The sequence below is a fragment of the Gekko japonicus genome, unplaced genomic scaffold (assembly GCF_001447785.1).
Source record: "Gekko japonicus isolate JY-2015 unplaced genomic scaffold, Gekko_japonicus_V1.1 scaffold484, whole genome shotgun sequence".
NCBI lineage: Eukaryota > Metazoa > Chordata > Lepidosauria > Squamata > Gekkonidae > Gekko > Gekko japonicus.
Genome location: NW_015168059.1, coordinates 837,036 through 854,671, shown reverse-complemented (window position 1 = coordinate 854,671; position 17,636 = coordinate 837,036). Strand labels below are relative to the sequence as shown.

Below are 17,636 nucleotides of genomic sequence, written 5' to 3'. Positions count from 1 at the left end.
AGGAATGCTATATCTCAGCAGCTTCTTTTCCTGGACAAATCGTGGCCTCCGTCTGAGCTCTGTGAGGTCCAGTCTAGTTGGCAAAAGCACACAAAAATGTCTTTGTCTTTCTCCTGTCTCTTCTGAATAGAGGACAAGGCACTACGCCGCTCGCCCTGCAGAAGGCCCAGCAGGTGTCCCAAGGTCTGGATTTATTAACCGCGAAAGTGGAAAACGCCGCTCGCAAGCTGGAGGCAATGACCAATTCCAAGCAGGCCATTGCCAAGAAAATCGATGCAGCTCAGGTATGCCCAGGGAGGAGAGAAGCCCTCTCTTTGCTATTCTGCACACCTGTGTCAGGTGTTGATAAACCAGTTGTTCTCAGAAACGGTCTTCCACTATTGTTTGGGTCTTTGTGAAAACCTTTGTTTCCTGCACATAATCACAGTTGAGTTAAATGAACTGTTAAAGTCAGTTGTCTCTAAGAAGGGGAACGTGCTTCATGACTTTCCAGGCTGAGGTGTACTCATGGAAGTCCTACATAAGAAGAGCCCTGCTGGATCAGACCCATGGTTCATCTGTTTCGTGCAGCACCCTGTTTCAAACAGCAGCCAACCAGTTGTCCTGGAAGGCCAGACAAATGGGGCATAGAGGCTGAGGCCATCCCCTGATGCTGCCACCCGGCACTGGCATTGAGAGGTTTGCTGCCTCTGTATATGGAGGTTCCCTTCAGTCTCCAACGGCTTGATGGACCTCTCCTCCATAACATCAGAACATAAGAGATGCCAATGTTGGATCAGGCCAAAGGCCCATCCAGTCCAACACTCTGTATCACATAGTGGCCAGAAATACGAGTGCCATCAGGAGATCCACCAGTGGGGCCAGGACATTAGAAGCCCTCCCACTGTTGACCCCCCCAAGCACCAAGATATCCATGTATCTGTCCAACCGCGTTTTTAAGCCATGGCCATCACTACACTCACTGACAGTGTCTTCCACCATTTAATTACTTGCTCAGTAAGAAAGTATTTCCTTTGGTCTCCTGGATCTGTTTCGAGGAGCAGATGCTTGTAGAACAAAACTCCAGTTCTGAAGTTTGCAGATACTCGCTGGGTGTGACTTCCGGTGTGCCTTTATTTCTCAAAAAGGTATTATACAGTTGACCATGGCTGCATCTACACCAGGGCACTTTTCTGTGGTAGTCTGGCTGCTGACGTGCTTCTGCATGAAGTCGACCTTGCAAGAGGGATTCCAGACAGCCCCGGGGAGTTGGTCCTCAACTGCAGTCTCCCTTTCATGCCTGCTGTGTTCTCATATCGCCTCCAGGATTCTCTGCCCACTCTTTTTAAATTTTCTTTGTTTTGAGGAGCAAGGTTAACACAGCACTGCACAGAATCAATGTCACGCCTTAGTTCAAAAAATGAAAAAGAAAACCTCCAGGTCTTTGCAGCCACATCTGACAATCTTAGGGAACATTAGGAAGAACTTCTTGATAGAGCAGTTCATCAGTGGAACAGGCTTCCTGGGGAGGTGGTGGGCTCTCCTCCTTTGGAGGTTTTCAAACAGAGGCTAGATGGCCATCTGACAGCAACGCTGATTGTGTGAACTTAGGCAGATCATGAGAGGGAGGGCAGGAAGGGTTGCCTCAGGGCTTAGTTCTCATGGCCCTTTCTTACAGGCCCAGGGAAATGCTGATCACCACTAGGGATGTGCATTCGGTTCGTCCGAACTGAATGCACTCACGAAAATGGCCCATTCGGACCCCTTTTGGGCTGCTGCAGGCCGATTCAGATTCTCTGATCTGAATCGGCTTGCCGCCAAATTTCGGCCGCAATTCGGCCCCATTATATCCTATGGGCCATTGAAGTCAAAGGCAAAAACATAGGGTAAATTCTGGGGGCTGGAGGGGAGCAGGTTTGAGGGAGAGGCCCCAAACTCACAGGTAGCTGCTGGAGCCTCTCCCCAAGACACCCACCAGGGGGTCCAATTCTATGGGCCCTCAAACAGGTTGCCCCTATCCCCTCTATTGTTCTCTATGGTGGGGAAAAAGTAAAAGGGTCAGGTGACCCTCTGGGCAACAGAGGGGAGGGGGAGCACTCCTAGAGCCTAGGAACGTCTTTATTTATTTATTTAAAAGTTTGGAAGCTCTTCTCTGCGGCAGGCCTGCAATCTTGCGGTCCCACATGTGTGCCTGCACAGAAGACACCTCAATCCTAGAATCATAGAGTTGGAAGGGGCCATACGGACCATCTGGTCCAACCCCCTGCCCAATGCAGGAGCAGCCTAAAGCATCTCTGACAAATATTCATCCAAGCTTCTTCTCGAAAGCTGCCAGTGAAGGAGAGCTAACCACCTCTCTAGGCAGTTGATGCCTGGTTTTTGTGTGGGGCTGGGTGGGTGGGAGGAATGGGCTGTTAACAATCTCTGCACAGAGAATGACATCATGTAGAAAAACATGAGCCAATCGTGTGACTGAAACATGGGAAATCCTTTGATGAAAGCAGCCCTGATTTATAAAATCTTGTTTCTTCCTCTAAGATCACTCCTGCCTGTTACCCTGTGGTAAGGTTCCCCCCCCCAAAAAAAAACACACGAAAGAACCCTAGTTTAGCCTTTTTGTCTGGCCAGTTCTAAAAGAGACTTTTGGGGACCATATAAAAACCTAACTTCAGATGAATTGCTTAAGCCTGATCTATTTGCCTTGGCTGCAAGGAAAATACGGGCCAACGCTGTTCTTAGCTAATACTGATTTTAGTGGATATGTTGTGAATTAATTGTTTATAACCTCGGTTTTATGGATTTATAATGTTTTAGACTGTATCTTATTTTATACAATTTTCTATGCTTAAGCCTGAGGAAGATGCTAGTGGTAGAAATATGCTGTACTACATATTGAACCACCGAAGACTCAAATATTAAAGGTCATTCTCTAAAAGAGATGTGTTGATACCATTTTTTTTTAAATACAAAGAGCTGGCTAGCAGATCCCCATGGGGGCAGTGAAGGAGAGGAACACATTCGAGGGATTATGACCGAAGCCAGGAAAATCGCAGAGCTCTGTGAAGACCCCAAAGAGAGGGATGATATTCTGCGGTCCCTGGGAGAAATCTCTGCTCTGACAGCTAAATTGTCAGACCTCCGAAAACAGTGCGTATTCTCATGCTTCGGCCAACGTCATTATGCTCAGTATGTTTTCTTGATTCCAGTCTTGGACAAAGTTGTTTGCGTCACGTTCCATAGCTTTGAAATGTTATGTCTGTATACTTTGCTTTACGTTTGCATGGCTGGCTAGTTATGTATTTATGCCATCGTCCGATTGCGTGTCTTTTGGGAGGGGAAGGGGAGGGGCTATGGAGACATTCATGCTACATACATAAATGGGTTAATGTCAAACTCGGATTCTTATTTGCCATGTTTTCTGGGGGATTGAGGCCTGCAGGGGGAAGGGAAATTTTGGGGGGGGGGGAGAGAGTGTGAGAAATGGCTTGATTGTAGTGGTGATGTAACTCTTCTTAAGCAGCCTCCCTGTCACGGGCTGGAATGCAGGCACAACGAGTGAGGGATAGTCCAAGTCCAGACCAAGGTCAAAGCCGAGGGGTAGCGAGACAGGAACTGAATATCAGAGTCCAGAGCCAAACCGATAGCGTAGTGGTCAAAGCCGAGGTTGAGGAGCCGAGAGTGTAAAGTACAAACCGATAGCGTAGTGGTCAAAGCCGAGGTTGAGGAGCTGAGAGTGGAAAGCACAAATCGAGAGTGTAGTGGTCAAAGCTGAGGTTGAAGAGCCGAGAGTGTAAAGTACAAACCGATAGCGTAGTGGTCAAAGCCGAGGTTGAGGAGCTGAGAGTGTAAAGCACAAATCAAGAGTGTAGTTGCCGAGGTCGAGGAGCCGGGAGTTCAGAGCGCAGGTCAGGAACCGGAACACAGGCGAGGTGGGTGCGGAAGCATTCGTCAATCTGAGTAGTTTGTTTTTTTTTGTCTGACTAGTTGCTGGCACAAGAAACTAGCACGGACTAGGGCACTAAATACCCCTCAAGGCTGCTGTCAATTAGCGTTCAGCGCATGCATCCTGGCTCCTGCTAGAACTCAGGGCTCAGGGTCCGCCTGCTGTGCAGTTGCACCTCCCTTTGCCGGGATGCTAAGTCCTGATGGAGCTGGTTCCGCAGAGTCAGAGTCGAGTCGGGGGGGGGGGGCTGTCTTCCGTGCGTCGTTCCTTCTCAGCTATTGCTGGGACAGGCAGTAAGGATGCACCAACGGGCTCATCAGGAACAGGTGCAGGTTCTGCCGAGGCCGGGAGCTAATCCTCAGCAGCACTCATGACACTCCCTAAGCAGGATGACCTTGGTCAGTCTCTGTGCTTGCCTCGCTGTCAGAGATAACGTATGGATAGATTTACAGGTGTGGGTGCAGAGCGCACGAAAGCTAGGCGGGATGGTTGTAATGTGTGATTGGATGGGACCGGGGGGGGGGGGGCTTGTTTGAACTGGCTATATCTTTGGATTCTCCCACCAGAACCTCAGTTCTGACACAGTACCGTCTTAGTTTGGAACTTTTTATTTTTCAATAAACAAATCACTGCCAGAAAATGTTGCTGAGAGTTACTTTGTCCAAGAGTCTGACAGTTGAACAGTCATTCTGTCTTCCTTATGGAATGCTGGGAATTGGAAGCCAGGGTGGTGTGGTGGTTAGAGTGGCAGACTGGATCTGGGAGACCCAGGTTTGAATCCCCACTTGGGCCATGGAAGCTGGCTGGGTGACCTTGGGCCAGTCACGCTCTCTTCTCAACGTCACCTGAGGATAAGATGGGGGAGAGGAGGAGGGTGTCGGCCACTTTGGGCTCCCACTGGGGAGGAAGGCAGGGTAGAAACAAAGTAAATAGATGACCGCATTCCAGGAGGGGGGGCTAGACGTGGCTAACAGGGTTCTCAGCACTTTACCAAAACAATTCCCAGGACCTTTTGAATGATGTCTTGAAAATTAATTTGGTTTGAGACCAGTGCAAGCTGCAATACTGCAGACAGAGGCTGCAGACCGTGGGACATCATTAGCAGTACAATCCTGGGTAGGCTAGTCTGACCTCCTGAGGTCTTGGGAGCTGAGAAGGGCTGGTCCTGGCTGCTATCTGGATGGGCGACCTCCAAGGAATATCCGAGTCGTGCCAAGGAGGCAGGCCATGGGCAAACCACCTCTGAAGGCCTCTTGCCTTGAAAACCCCACCGGGGTCGCCATAAGTGGGCTCCAACTTGACCACACTTCCCACCGCTGCCACCACACTCCTGGGCAGGGTTACTTCTGTGGGCTGGGACTGGAGGAATTAGGCATAAGGTTGCACTTGTAAATGTGTCGGAGACGGCTCTCAGCTGAATAAAATGAAATTGCATCTTCAGTTGAACTTTCCCTGTTAGCTTTGCTTTGGTGCCCTGGGCTACCGCCTTTCCTTTTGGAAGCAGCGCTTTGTGTTACTGTTATTAAAAATGTAGCCTCCAGGCCTTTGTGAAATGTCGGCGACAAGGGGGCTTGTGTAAATCAGCGGGTTGTACTTGTGAGGATAATATGCCAGCCTTGCCCTCTTAACTGAAGCCAGCCTCCTTTTTTAAAACGGAAGTCCCGAAGCCCGCTGAAGCGCCTTCCTCTCTGATCTGCAGGGGGAAAGGGGATTCTCCAGAAGCCCGTGCCTTGGCCAAGCAGATCGCCACCTCGCTTCAGAATCTGCAGTCGAAAACCAACCGGGCGGTGGCCAACAGCAGGCCAGTCAAAGCCGCGGTCCATCTGGAAGGCAAGATTGAGCAAGCTCAGAGGTGGATCGACAACCCTACAGTCGATGACCGTGGAGTAGGTAAGTGGTTCACTCTCCGTGGGCTAGACCACGGTTCAAGGGGCACCTGATTCCGATCGCCTCTGCTGCTCCCCACCCGTGATCTCCCTTCAGATCCTCCTCCTCCTCTCTCCTTTCCCAGTTCCTGAAACAGGGTGGGGTGAAAGAGACCAGGGGCAGTCAGCAAGAAGAGGGCAACCCTGTGCCGAGATCAGGGCTCCAGAGGCATCTGGACGTCAGTGTGCTTCGATTGGAGGAGCTGCACAGAACCACACCGCCCTAACCAGAGCTGGGCCCTCCTCCGTCTGCCGAGGCCCCTGGTCTGAGAAAAGGGTGTCAGTCTGCCTGGGAGTGGTGGGAAGGGAGACCGAGGAGGGAGCACACCAGCCAGAGGGCAGGCCCTCCTTTGTCTCACCGGTTTCAGAAGGGCCTGAGAGAGAAGGGTGCTTGTGCTGTTGCCCATTTAGTCATTTGTATCCTGCCTTTCTGCCCTGAAAGAGGCACAGATCCTTCAGGTCCTGTTGGACTAACCCTTATCTCCTTCTTTTGGTGCCAGTTTGGAGCCAGTTTGGTGTAGTGGTTAAGTGCGCGGACTCTAATCTGGGAGAACCGGGTTTGATTCCCCACTCCTCCTCCACTTGCACCTGGCTGGATGACCTTGGGCAAGCCGTAGTTCTGATAAGAGCTGTTCTTGAAAAAGAGCCGTTTCTGTCAAGAGCTCTCTCAGCCCCACCTCCCTCACAGGGTGTCTGTTGTGGGGAGGGGAAGGGAACGGAGATTGTAAGCCGCTCTGAGACACCTTTGGGTTGTGAAGGGCGGGGGATAAATCCAATCTCTTTTCTTCTTCTTTTGAGGGTTATTTTACTTTGTTGAATTGGAGATGCTGTGGACGTCATTTATCTTGATATCAGTAAGGCTTTTGATATGGTTCCATGTGGTGTTCTTGTTGACAAGTTGGTAAAATGTGGTTTGGATCCTATGACTGGTAGGTGCGGCTGATTGATAGAGTGCTTGTGAGTGGTTCCTCATCCCCTTGGAGGGGAGTGACCAAGCGGGAGTGGCACAGGGATCTCTCCTGGGACCTGTTTTGTTCAACATCTTTATCAATGATTTGAATGAAGGAATAGAGGGAATGCTTAATAAATTTGCAAATGATACTAAATTGGGAGGGGTAGCAAATATGGTAGAAGACAGAGTCAGGATATAGGATGATCTTGACAGACTGGAAAACAGGGCTAAAACAAATAAATTGAATTTCAGTGGGGATAAATGTAAAGTTTTGCATTTAGGTAGCAAAAATCGAATGCATAATTATAGGGTAGGGGGGACTTGTCTTGACAGTAGTGCTTGCAAAAAGGATTTAGGGGTCTTGGTAGACCATACACTGAACATGAGTCATCAGTATAATGCAGTAGCTAAAAAGGCAAATGCCATTTTGGGCTGCATCATCAGAATTAAAATGTCCAGATCACGCAAAGTGATGGTGCCGCTTCACCCTGCTCTGGTTAGACCTCACTTGGAGTGCTGTATCCAGTTTGGGGCACTACAGTTTAAGAAGGAGGCTGACGAGCTGAAACGTGTCCAGAGGAGGGCAGCAAAAATGGTGAGATGGTGAGAGGGCAACAGACATGGTGCGAGGTCTGGAGACCAAGTCCTAGGAGGAAAGGCTGAAGGAGCTGGATACGTTTAGCCTGGAGAGGAGATGGCTAAGAAGTGATACTAGTAGAAAAGAGCAAGAGTCCAGTAGCACCTTAAAGACTAACAAAATTTGCGGCAGGTATGAGTTTTCACGAGCTCCTGCTCACTACTTCTTCTGAAAAAGATAACTTCTCCAGTGAGGTGATACGATAGCTATATTCAAATGGCTTGCATACAGAGAATGGAGAGGAGTTGTTTTCTGTTGCCCCCCAGAAGGTCAGACCAGAACCAACAGATTGAAATTAAATCCAAAGAGTTTTCGGCTAAATGTTAGGAGGAACTTCCTGATTGTTAGAGCGCTTCCTCAGGGGTGGCAGGCTCTCAAATTCAAATACCTTTTATTGGCATACAATATTAGAAGCATTTCCCAATAATACAATCCAAAAGAAATTATAAAATAGATAGTCGTGGCTATGTCAGGCCTAACTCAAGTTGCCACAAGCTAGATTTGACCATACAAAAGATGCCTGAATCATAAAATAAACTGGCATTCTAAACTTTTAAACTTAAGTTTTTAGACTTATAAATTAAGAATCATTAATATGATCAGGGTCACTCTTCCGTTTTATAAAACCATGGAGAAACTTAGCGGTCAGTTCAATGATCTCCGGATCTCTTGAAGCAAGGAGAAATTGTACCTTGATTCTATCCGATTGGCCTGAGGTGGCAGGCTCTCCTTCTTTAGAGGTTTTTAAGCCGTGGCTAGATGGCTGTCTGGCAGCAATGCTGATTCTACGACTCATTATGAATTTAGGCAGCATGTGAGCAGGAGGGCAGGGAGGGATGAGCCAGCGGTCGCCTCTTGTGGCCCTTTATTATACGCTTAATCACCACTTTGGGGTCAGGAAGGAATTCGCTCCAGACCAGACTGGCCAGGGATGCTGGAGGTTTTTTGGCTTACTCTGGTCATAGAACAGGGGGTCACTGGGGGAATGGAGGGGTGGGAGGTGGTTGTGAATTTCTTGTGTTGTGCAAGGGTCTGGACTAGATGACCCTTGGGATACCTTCCAGCTCTATGTTTCACTCACTGGCAGAAGAGGACAACAGAAGAGGACAGAAAGGGAATCTCTGCATGTGGGTATTTTGGTGACAGCAGAGATGCCTCATGTGTCCACTTCTTCATCCCGTATTTGCCATCTTCACCTTTCCTCCTACCTTTTGTGGCTCTTGAGTAGGCTGGGAGGGAGCTTACAAAAACCGTATGCCCCCTCCAGAGGGTCACAGAGGCCTGGATCCTACCACCCTGCTCAGCAAACCTGGAAGCCTTCTGGCACCTTTGGTGGCTTTTCCTCTGGCAGAACCACCACTTCAGTTTCAGGAAGGCCTCCATCTTTGGCAGGATGCAAGCCAGTGCCTGGGAGATCAGGTTGGCTTTCTGGGTGTTGACTTTTGCCAAGACGTTCCGAGAGGCGAGTAGAGTCGGGACTCCGGGGCAAGGGTCAAAAGGAGGGCCGGACATATTTGAGATGGCTGGTGCTGCTTCTGCTGATGATCCAACAGGAAAGGAAGGTGGTGCTCTTGAAATATCGTGGGAAATATCGATGGGCTAGGCTAGGAAAACCACCAAATGGCTACAGCTTAGATAATATGAGGCCTCGGAACACAACCGGGACGATGACGTGACAGCTAGCCAGTACGTTATTGCTCTGCTTCACTCAGGATGGTGTACGTGGGTGGCTCAGGATGGTGTACATGGTTCTCTTTTCCTCATTTTGGGTTAGGTCCAGCTAGAGCTAGAGCTCTCGTGCAAGTAGAAATGCAAGAAGAAAGACTGGTTGCTGCTTACACTAAGTCAAACTTATTGTATCTCCACTTGCATTCCCACTCGTGCAAGATCTTGTGCAGCTAATTTCTGGGCGTTATAATATCGAGGGAGGAAAGCACTTGGAGGCACACAAAATTCTGCAAAAACAGAACTACACTCAGTCTATCTGTTTCTGCTTGCATGTTGCCTTTGTCTTCACAACTACTCTCTGAAGTAGGAGACCTGAAGAGAGAGAGAGTGACCCAAAGCCTTCCTGCGGGTTTTGTGGCAGATTGGAGACTGGAACTCAGTCCAGCACTTGCACTGCTATGCCAAGTTGTCTCTGCCTTCTTGAGGACTGGTGTAGCGTCCAAGAGTGTGGATGGTGAGCCGGGTGTGCCCCTGGTTCAAATTCTACCTCAGCCACAAACTCACGAATTGGCTGCAGTCTTTTCTCCCAACCACTGCACATGTGTGACACTGGGGATATTAATACCAGGTAACCTTAAAAGCAAGCTGTATGGTTTGTTGAGGGAATGTGTTTGTGTGCGGGATTATTCTGCAAGGCTCTGTGTTGCTTTTGGGCAGTGGTAGAATTGCCTTATTTCCTTCACGAATAAACCAACAATTCCGTACCTCCTGCCCCAGGCCAGGCTGCCATCCGGGGGCTCGTTGCTGAAGGTCGCCGTCTCGCCAACGTCATGCTGGGACCATACCGCCAAGACCTGCTTGCCAGATGCGACCGTGTGGAACAGTTGGCAGCCCAGCTGGCTGATCTGGCCGCCAGAGGGGAAGGGGAGTCTCCTCAAGCAAGGACCCTCGCTGCTCAGCTGCAGGACTCGCTAAAGGTACAGGCTGAGGCCCTGATTTCATTGCACAGAAAAAGCAAAGCGGAAGGACTCTAGGAACTGGTTTGACTTCAGGCTGCTGGCAATCGCCACAATCTGGGGTTTGGGCTGCAGTCCACCAACCTTTGCCTCTGTGCATTCTCCACTGATTTATCTGCATTCCCATTCTTCTCAGTGCCTCAACCTGCCCTTGCCCCTGGTTCAGCCTCTGCGAAGAAATGCACTTTTTCTTTGGAGGCGTGGAATGAGCATCTGCAGCATCCTAAGTTAAGGAGCCTGTGTATATTTTAACATCTTATAGGGCATGTATAGAGAGAGGGACAGAGGAACTGCATTTTATCCATTTATTTTGAATCCCTTGCTTAATCTGGTGCTGTGCTAAAAGTATGCTTATGAACATTTGCTCTTTAATACATACCTTATAACTTTTGATGCTGGCTGTGGTTCTCTGTACCACATAGACCTCCACTGTCTAAGGCATGCTATTTTAAAAGGGAGTGTTGGTGGGAGGTGGGCAAGCGGCTATTCCTCCAGGGGTGCACAAGGCAGTAAGTGGTCCCTGTGGTGACCAGGCTCTGGCCAGCAGGAGACACAGAGGCACAGCCTCAGAACCGGGAAGGGAAGGTGGGAGTCCTGACTCTCTCAGCAGGCAATTCCTACAAAGGCCACGTGGTGGCAGTGGTTACCATTGGGAAAAACCTTGGAGGGCAGGGTGGAACGGGGCCTGCAGGCCAGAGTGGGCCTGTTCCACCACAGACTCACTTGGGCCCAAGTCTGAGGAAATTCTGTGCCTTCAACAAGCTGGAAGAGTGGAAGTGGAGGAAGCAGAGGAAGTTCCTTGCCAGAGTTTTGTTCAGAGCCCTCTCAGTGCGTTTGGCTGAGAGCCGCTGGCTTCTCTGGCCTTGCCCAACATTTATTTATTTATTTTAGTTTATTTACAAAATGTTGGCCTTTCTGCCCAAGCAGGGCCATTGAGCATCTCCTGTTCTGTAACAACCTCTCTCTCCTCTCCCGTTGCCCTCCGGAGGGTTTTGAATTGAAGGGAAGAGAGTAAAAATGTAGTGAGATGGTGCAGCTGGTTCAGTTGGGGCACGGGAGCATTAGCATCGGAGGATGCCGTCCTTCTCAGATCGGGTTCTCTTCTACGTTGTTTTTATGATCCCAGACGCTTCTTGTGGCTCGTCGTATTCTTGATCATTTTCATTTTTTAAAATTGTTTTGTTGCTTTTCCTTAGTGTGGCATCTTGAGCAAGTGTTTGGAGAGGCAGCGCTTAAATGTTCTAAACCAACAAACATGGAGGGTGGGGCTGCTGGGGGGAGCATCTTGCCATTCGGATAAGCGCTGCTCTCTCTGTGTCGGGGTAGGCCTGGCTCTGGTTTTTGGTGCCTAGGCAGGCGGCTGAGCAGAGTTTGAGCCAGACTTTGTCTGTATCCCACCCCAACGATCCATCTTTTTAAAAATTAATATATATATGTATTTTAGAAAACAGGATAATAATATATAAGTGATACAAAAAGAAAGAAGGATTATATAACAATATAGAAGGAATACAAAAGGATACATTGCGAGGTATATAATGCAGTAAACATTTCTATCCCCTTCATTATAATTTTTAAGACATTTTGAACAGTTTGAATCCCAGATTTCATAACTAATCTGTTTTATAGCTATATTATTAATTTCATCATTGCTACGTATTCTGTGTTAAATATTTCATTATTTCTACTTTTTCTTGTATTTCTACAATTATTTCTTTTGATATACCAAGATTTAAAGAAAAATCTATTATACATCGCACAGTAAAGAATATATTTCACAGTACAGAATTATATATTATATAACAGTAAAGGATGGAGAGTATTTTTGTTCAGAAATTAGTTCCTTATGCTTTCATATCCAAATAACATATTCCTAGCTTCCATGGGCAATTTGAATTTTAGTATATTCTGTAATATATTGAATTGTAATATATTCTGCCTTTTCCCATGTATTCCCTTCCAATATCTTTTTGCTGTTTTACAAGTCCATGCGTGTGCCATGCTTTACCAAAGCCTATTTATGCTTGTGTTTTTGACGTGGACTTTCTAAATCCCCGTTCAGGATCTGAAATCAAGGATGCAGGAAGCCATGACTCAGGAAGTGTCCGATGTCTTCAGCGACACCACCACTCCCATCAAGCTGCTAGCTGTGGCAGCCACGGCTCCTCCGGACGCGCCAAATAGGGATGAGGTGAGTGCGTGTCTGGAAGGAGGCTCTTGATAACATGGTTAATGTGAGCCGTTTAGCCAGCAGCCCACGCATTTTGTCTGGCCTCGGGAGCTGGCTGGATTGTTTGATTTTCAGGCTCTTGCCAACCCCCTTCCCCCCCCCCGGGTCTTGGAGTGGTTTGGAAGCCAGGTTCAGTGGCCCCCTCTCAGCTTGGAGGAGGGCTGGAGCTGCTTATGAGTCAGAGCTGGCCTTGCTGTCGGGGGAGGGTGGTCGAAAATGCCTGCAGGGGCGAGCACATTTGTGGACCTCCAACTCCAGCTAAATCCATATCTTTCTTTGTGCTTAGATTTTTAAGAGCTTGCATTCATGTGCCACCATCGCAGGGCCAAAGTTACTTCCGCAGCACTAGGTGGAAAAGCATCTTTCCTTCCCAGTCCTACTTTGTCATATGTTACGTATGCTGCCTTACCCAAATAGGTGGTTTCCTAATTATTTGGGGGAATTAGCTTAAAGGAGACAGAGCGAGAGGGGGTAACTGGGATTCTCTACCTATGTATATGGGGATTTTCCCCTTAAGAGAACTCTCAAAATAAACCAGGCAAATGTTCAACTGGAAAGGTTTTTATTAAGAAAAAGAGAAACAATAAAACCAAATGCACATAATAAACACACACAAACAAGAGCTAACTAAGAGGAACAAAGGGGGGAGAGGGGAGAAAGCAATTTCAGGGAAGGGCAATAATTACCGATCTTGGAGAGGTCCATGGAAGCAGCAAAACAACCAGTGTTTCAAGAGAGAAGAGAACCCAACGAAGTCGGGGTGTATGTGGAGGATCCAAGGCGTGCACACATGCACACATACACACACTCCTGGGAAGCAGAGTGCTTCTGACATGGGGCAAAACGTGCCCTCTGGCAGGTATGACGTATTTGTCAGAAGAACAATAATTTAATGGACTTTTCTAAGGTGGACAAGGATGTGTGAGAGGTTGATGACCCTACAGGTACCAGTCAGGACGGTCTAATGGGTTAGGTGAATAGAATGGGTGCGAGGAAGTGAGGCTGGGTGTTGATCTTGTTTCCGACTGGCATCATTTTGTGTCATTTTAGGCCAAGCAGTGTCTTGCACGTGATTTTCGAGGTGATATTTTAAGAAGGGCGATTATGGTTATTCTAGCTACAAACTGCCCCTCAGTGAGAGGAGGTGTCTGACTGCTAACAGCTGCTCAGAGCAGTAAAATCAGTGGGTAAAGGAAGGAAGGCGTGGCTTAAGGCTGTCCAGGGGCAAGGACACAGACATGCAAGAGGACCAATAGCTGCCAAGAAGGGTGTTGCTGAGACTGGGCAGGGAGATCTGTGTACATGGGTTGGTAGACATGTTTGGTGTAGTGGTTAGGAGCGTGGACTCTAATCTGGGAGAACCGGGTTTGATTCTGCACTCCTCCGCATGCAGCTGCTGGTGTGACCTTGGGTCAGTCACAATTCTTTCAGAGCTGTTCTCTCAAGGACAACTCTCGGGAGGTCCATAATGAAATGCAGAAAATTTTGAAATATACTTTTAAAAAAGAACCAGAAATATTACTTTTGGGCCTCAAAATGGAAGAAGTGAATGTATCAAAGAGAACATTGATATGGTACTTGATTACAACAGCCAGAATGACTTATGCTCGATGTTGGAAGCAAGAAAGAGTACCCGAACTATGGGAATGGATAAAGAAGTTACTTTTCATGGCAGAAATGGATAAAATGACAAGAAAATTGAATAACAAAGAAGATGAGGAATTTTTCGCAGATTGGAAAGATTTTAAAGACTATATTGAGAAACACTGGGATGTTAAGAATAATCTGTTTTGCTTTAATAATGATTAAGAATAGATTATAGATGTGTTAGAATGAAGTGGTTATAGAATAGGTTACCTACAAGGTTGAAAATTATGAAAAAGGCAGCAAAAGAAACTCTGAACTTTTAAGTATTGTTAAGTATATTAAAGAGAACGGGAAGAGCAAGAGAACGGGACATGGTGGGGGTGGGAATGCTGCGGGAAGCCTGAAGAAGGGGAGGGAGGGAGAGTTGAAAAAAGGGATGTCTTAAGAAAGATGAAATGGCTTAATATTGGACATGTTGTTATATCCAGATAATAAAAAATGTTTTTTTTAAAAAAAGGACAACTCTCTCTCTCTCTCTCTCTCTCTCTCTCTCTCTCTCTCGAGAGAGAGAGAGAGAGAGAGAGAGAGAGAGAGAGCGCTCTCTCAGCCCCGCCTACCTCACAGGGTGTCTGTTGTGGGGAGGGGGAGAGGAAGGAGTTTGTAAGCCCCCCTGAGACTCCTTTGGGTAGTGAAGGGCCATGGGGTATGAATCCCATCTCCTCCTCCTCTTCTTCTACTTCTGGTTTGTGGAGGTGAGGGATGGTCAAGAATGGTCTTGGCCAATGAGCAACTAGGGTAGCTGTCCTAGGCTGCGTGCTGGGGAAGCAGCCCCCCCAGCTAGAGACGAGGGGCTTTGGCCACCCACTTGTGGCAATGGCCATTTGTTCCTGCCATGTCTGGGCTCGGGCAGCTGGCTTCCCGTGTAAGTGGCAGCTTCCGCTGGTGATGGGCAGGGCATGGCTGCCCACTGCTTGGCCTTGGAGAGGGTGGCAGTGGGGGCATTGATTCTGGTGCCCCATCCTGGACTTTTGCCCCAGAATGGTGTAATGCATGGGGCAGGCCAGAATTTGGCCTGGTTCACACATGCTCATTCATCACTTGTATTAGTGAGTCTTGCACTTCACACATGCAGTTATCTGCTGAAGCGGCCCTCGGAGATGACAAGAAGAGCAGACGGATGCCACTGAATAGTACAGATTTCAAATAAAAATTGCCAATTTGCCATTTAACAGGTGCAGCTTTTGCGCTTCAGTAATTTTGGGTGACTTGCTTGGGTATATGTGGCTCGGTATAAACTCCTGGAGTACTTTTATCCTTGGTACTATTTGCTGATGAAGGTGTGTTTCAACTTCCAGATGTTTGAGGAAAGGGCAGCCAACTTTGAAAATCACGCGGCTCGTCTTGGTGCCACTGCGGAGAAGGCTGCTGCCGTTGGAACAGCGAACAAAAGTACTGTGGAAGGCATACAAGCCACTGTGAAGTCAGCAAGGGAACTCACACCTCAGGTCTTGACCCCCCTCCCCCTTATCACCCCAAATACCCCCCTAAGAAAAGGGCTTGAGTGTCTTGTGGCCCAAACGTCATGTCTGTTCATTTCAAATAATCGTGCTGTTGCTGTTAGTTATGGCTCTGCCGGACCAGACCCAGAGTTTAGAAACAGAGTATGAAGGTATTTAGTGTTTCCCATGGTTCATCTCCAGTGTTGGGTAACTAGGGGTATAACTGCCTCTGAATTAGGAAGTTCCGCTTAACTGCTGTGTCTAACAGCCCTTGATATCTCATGAATTTGCATGAGAATGTAAATAATGGCTAAAAACAACTTAACCTGATCTCTAAAGCGAGGACCCACATTTCTGAACTGTTGTTATTTAGTTTTTATTCGATTCCTTACGTCAGTGTTTTCAAAATGGTGGTCTGCAGTGTTGCTCCAGGGGTCAGCACGTTCTTGACCATCTTGCCGGAACAAGTGGGGAAGGGGAACACCCTGTTGTGGTAGGTGGTGGTTGAGGTCAGAAGAAACAGACAAAGAAGAGCTTCCTTACATGGTTAGGGTTTTTATGGCAGGATGTCCTTGGTCTAGTTCAGTGGTGGTGAACCTATGGCACGGGGGCCAGAGGTGGCACTCAGAGCCCTCTCTGTGGGCACGCGTGCCATCGCCCCAGCCAGGCCCAGACCATCATTAAAGTGTCGAATTCTCTGCCAAATAATTTTATGGAAATGAAAGCATTTGGGATTGCTTTCCTTACTTTGTTTGGATCATCTTAAATTAACGTATGAGTTGTTTTTTCTAAAGTAAAACCTCAGTATTCAGGTTAGATTTCCGTGTTGGCACTTTGCGATTAATAAGTGGGTTTTGGGTCACAGTTTGGGCACGCGGTCTCTAACACGGGTCTCTTGCAGAAATCATGACCTGAATAGGCTTGGGTGGTGGAAAGTGCCGTCAAGTCACAGCTGACTTATGGCCATCCAGTAGGGCTTCCGAGGCAAGAGATGTTCAGAGGTGGTTGGCCGTTGCCTGCCTCTGGGTAGAGGGACCCTGGACTTCCAGGGCGGACCCTGCTTAGCTTCCCAGAACTGACAAGATCGGGCGTAACCTACATAATTAGAAGATTGATTTGACTTCAGTCCTACTTGGAAGTAAGTCCTATTGAAATCAACAAGTTTACTTTAACGTAGATAGATCCAGGTGGTCAGCCGTGTTGGTCTGAAGCAGCACAAACGAAGTTCGAGTCCAGTGGCACCTTTAAGACCAACAAAATTTTATTCAAAGTGTGGCAGAGCACGCCTGATTTGGCCTGCAGGCCCCATTCCACCCTGTCCTCCTATGTTTTTCTCAACACCTGGAGAGGCTTTTCTTCCACTCTCAGGGTAGTTTGCCACCACCACCTGACCTTTGCCAGAATTACCCACTGAGAGGCTCAGGAATCCCAGCTTCCCTTCCAAGTTCTGAGGCCTGGCCTCGGTGTCTCCTGCTGCCCAGCGCCTGGTCACCATGGGGACAGATTATTGCCTTGTGCGCCCCTGGAGGAATAGCCGCTTGCCAACTGCCTGCCTTCCTCCTGGCGCTCCCTCCTACAATAGCGTGTCCAAGACGGTGGAGGTCTAGGTGGTACAAAGAAGCACTACCAACATCAGAAGTTATAAAGTGATAAACATCAGAAGTTAAAAGAAAATGTTCATAGCCATACTTTTAGCACAGCACCAGATTGAGCAAGGGATACAAAAGAAACGTGTAAAGTGCAAGACCTCGGTCCCTCTCTCTATACATACCCTATCAGCTGTTGAAATATAGGACAGGCTCTTTAGCTTAAAAGTTACAGATCTCTACATATTTTCTATCACCTTGAAGCTCCCTCCATCTGTCCAGGCCAACCACATAGTCAGTGGCTGCCTCCTTAGTTGGGAATCCTGTCTGCTCTCATGGCCTCAGCACTCAAGAAAAAGAGACCACCCTTCTGTTGCAAGGAGTTTTTATCAAATCTGTTTCTCCACCCACTGAACAGGTCACATCAGGTCAAAGAAGCGTTTCCCGGGGCTTCTTCCTGGAGATTATTCCTGGGTCCGCTCTAGCCTAAAGTCCTCCAATCTCTGTTCCCTGCTTGGAGAAGAGGAAGGGCTTGACCCACCCATTATCTCCTGTTAGATCTATTAGCATTTGTATGGAGGTGAGCTGAGGTACGCCTGGGAAGCAATTGTCCT

The 17,636-nt window shown here is 48.0% G+C and overlaps 1 protein-coding gene across 1 annotated transcript in view; it reads left to right on the top strand.

Annotated features, from left to right (window-relative positions):
- VCL (vinculin) overlaps window positions 1-17,636 on the top strand; it is a 147,277-nt gene that overhangs the window by 88,576 nt on the left and 41,065 nt on the right. The window contains exons 9-14 of the mRNA XM_015414526.1: window positions 131-284; window positions 2,951-3,126; window positions 5,622-5,812; window positions 9,882-10,081; window positions 12,183-12,311; window positions 15,293-15,442. Coding sequence (XP_015270012.1) covers window positions 131-284; window positions 2,951-3,126; window positions 5,622-5,812; window positions 9,882-10,081; window positions 12,183-12,311; window positions 15,293-15,442 — 1,000 coding nt within the window. The remainder of the gene's footprint in view (window positions 1-130; window positions 285-2,950; window positions 3,127-5,621; window positions 5,813-9,881; window positions 10,082-12,182; window positions 12,312-15,292; window positions 15,443-17,636) is intronic.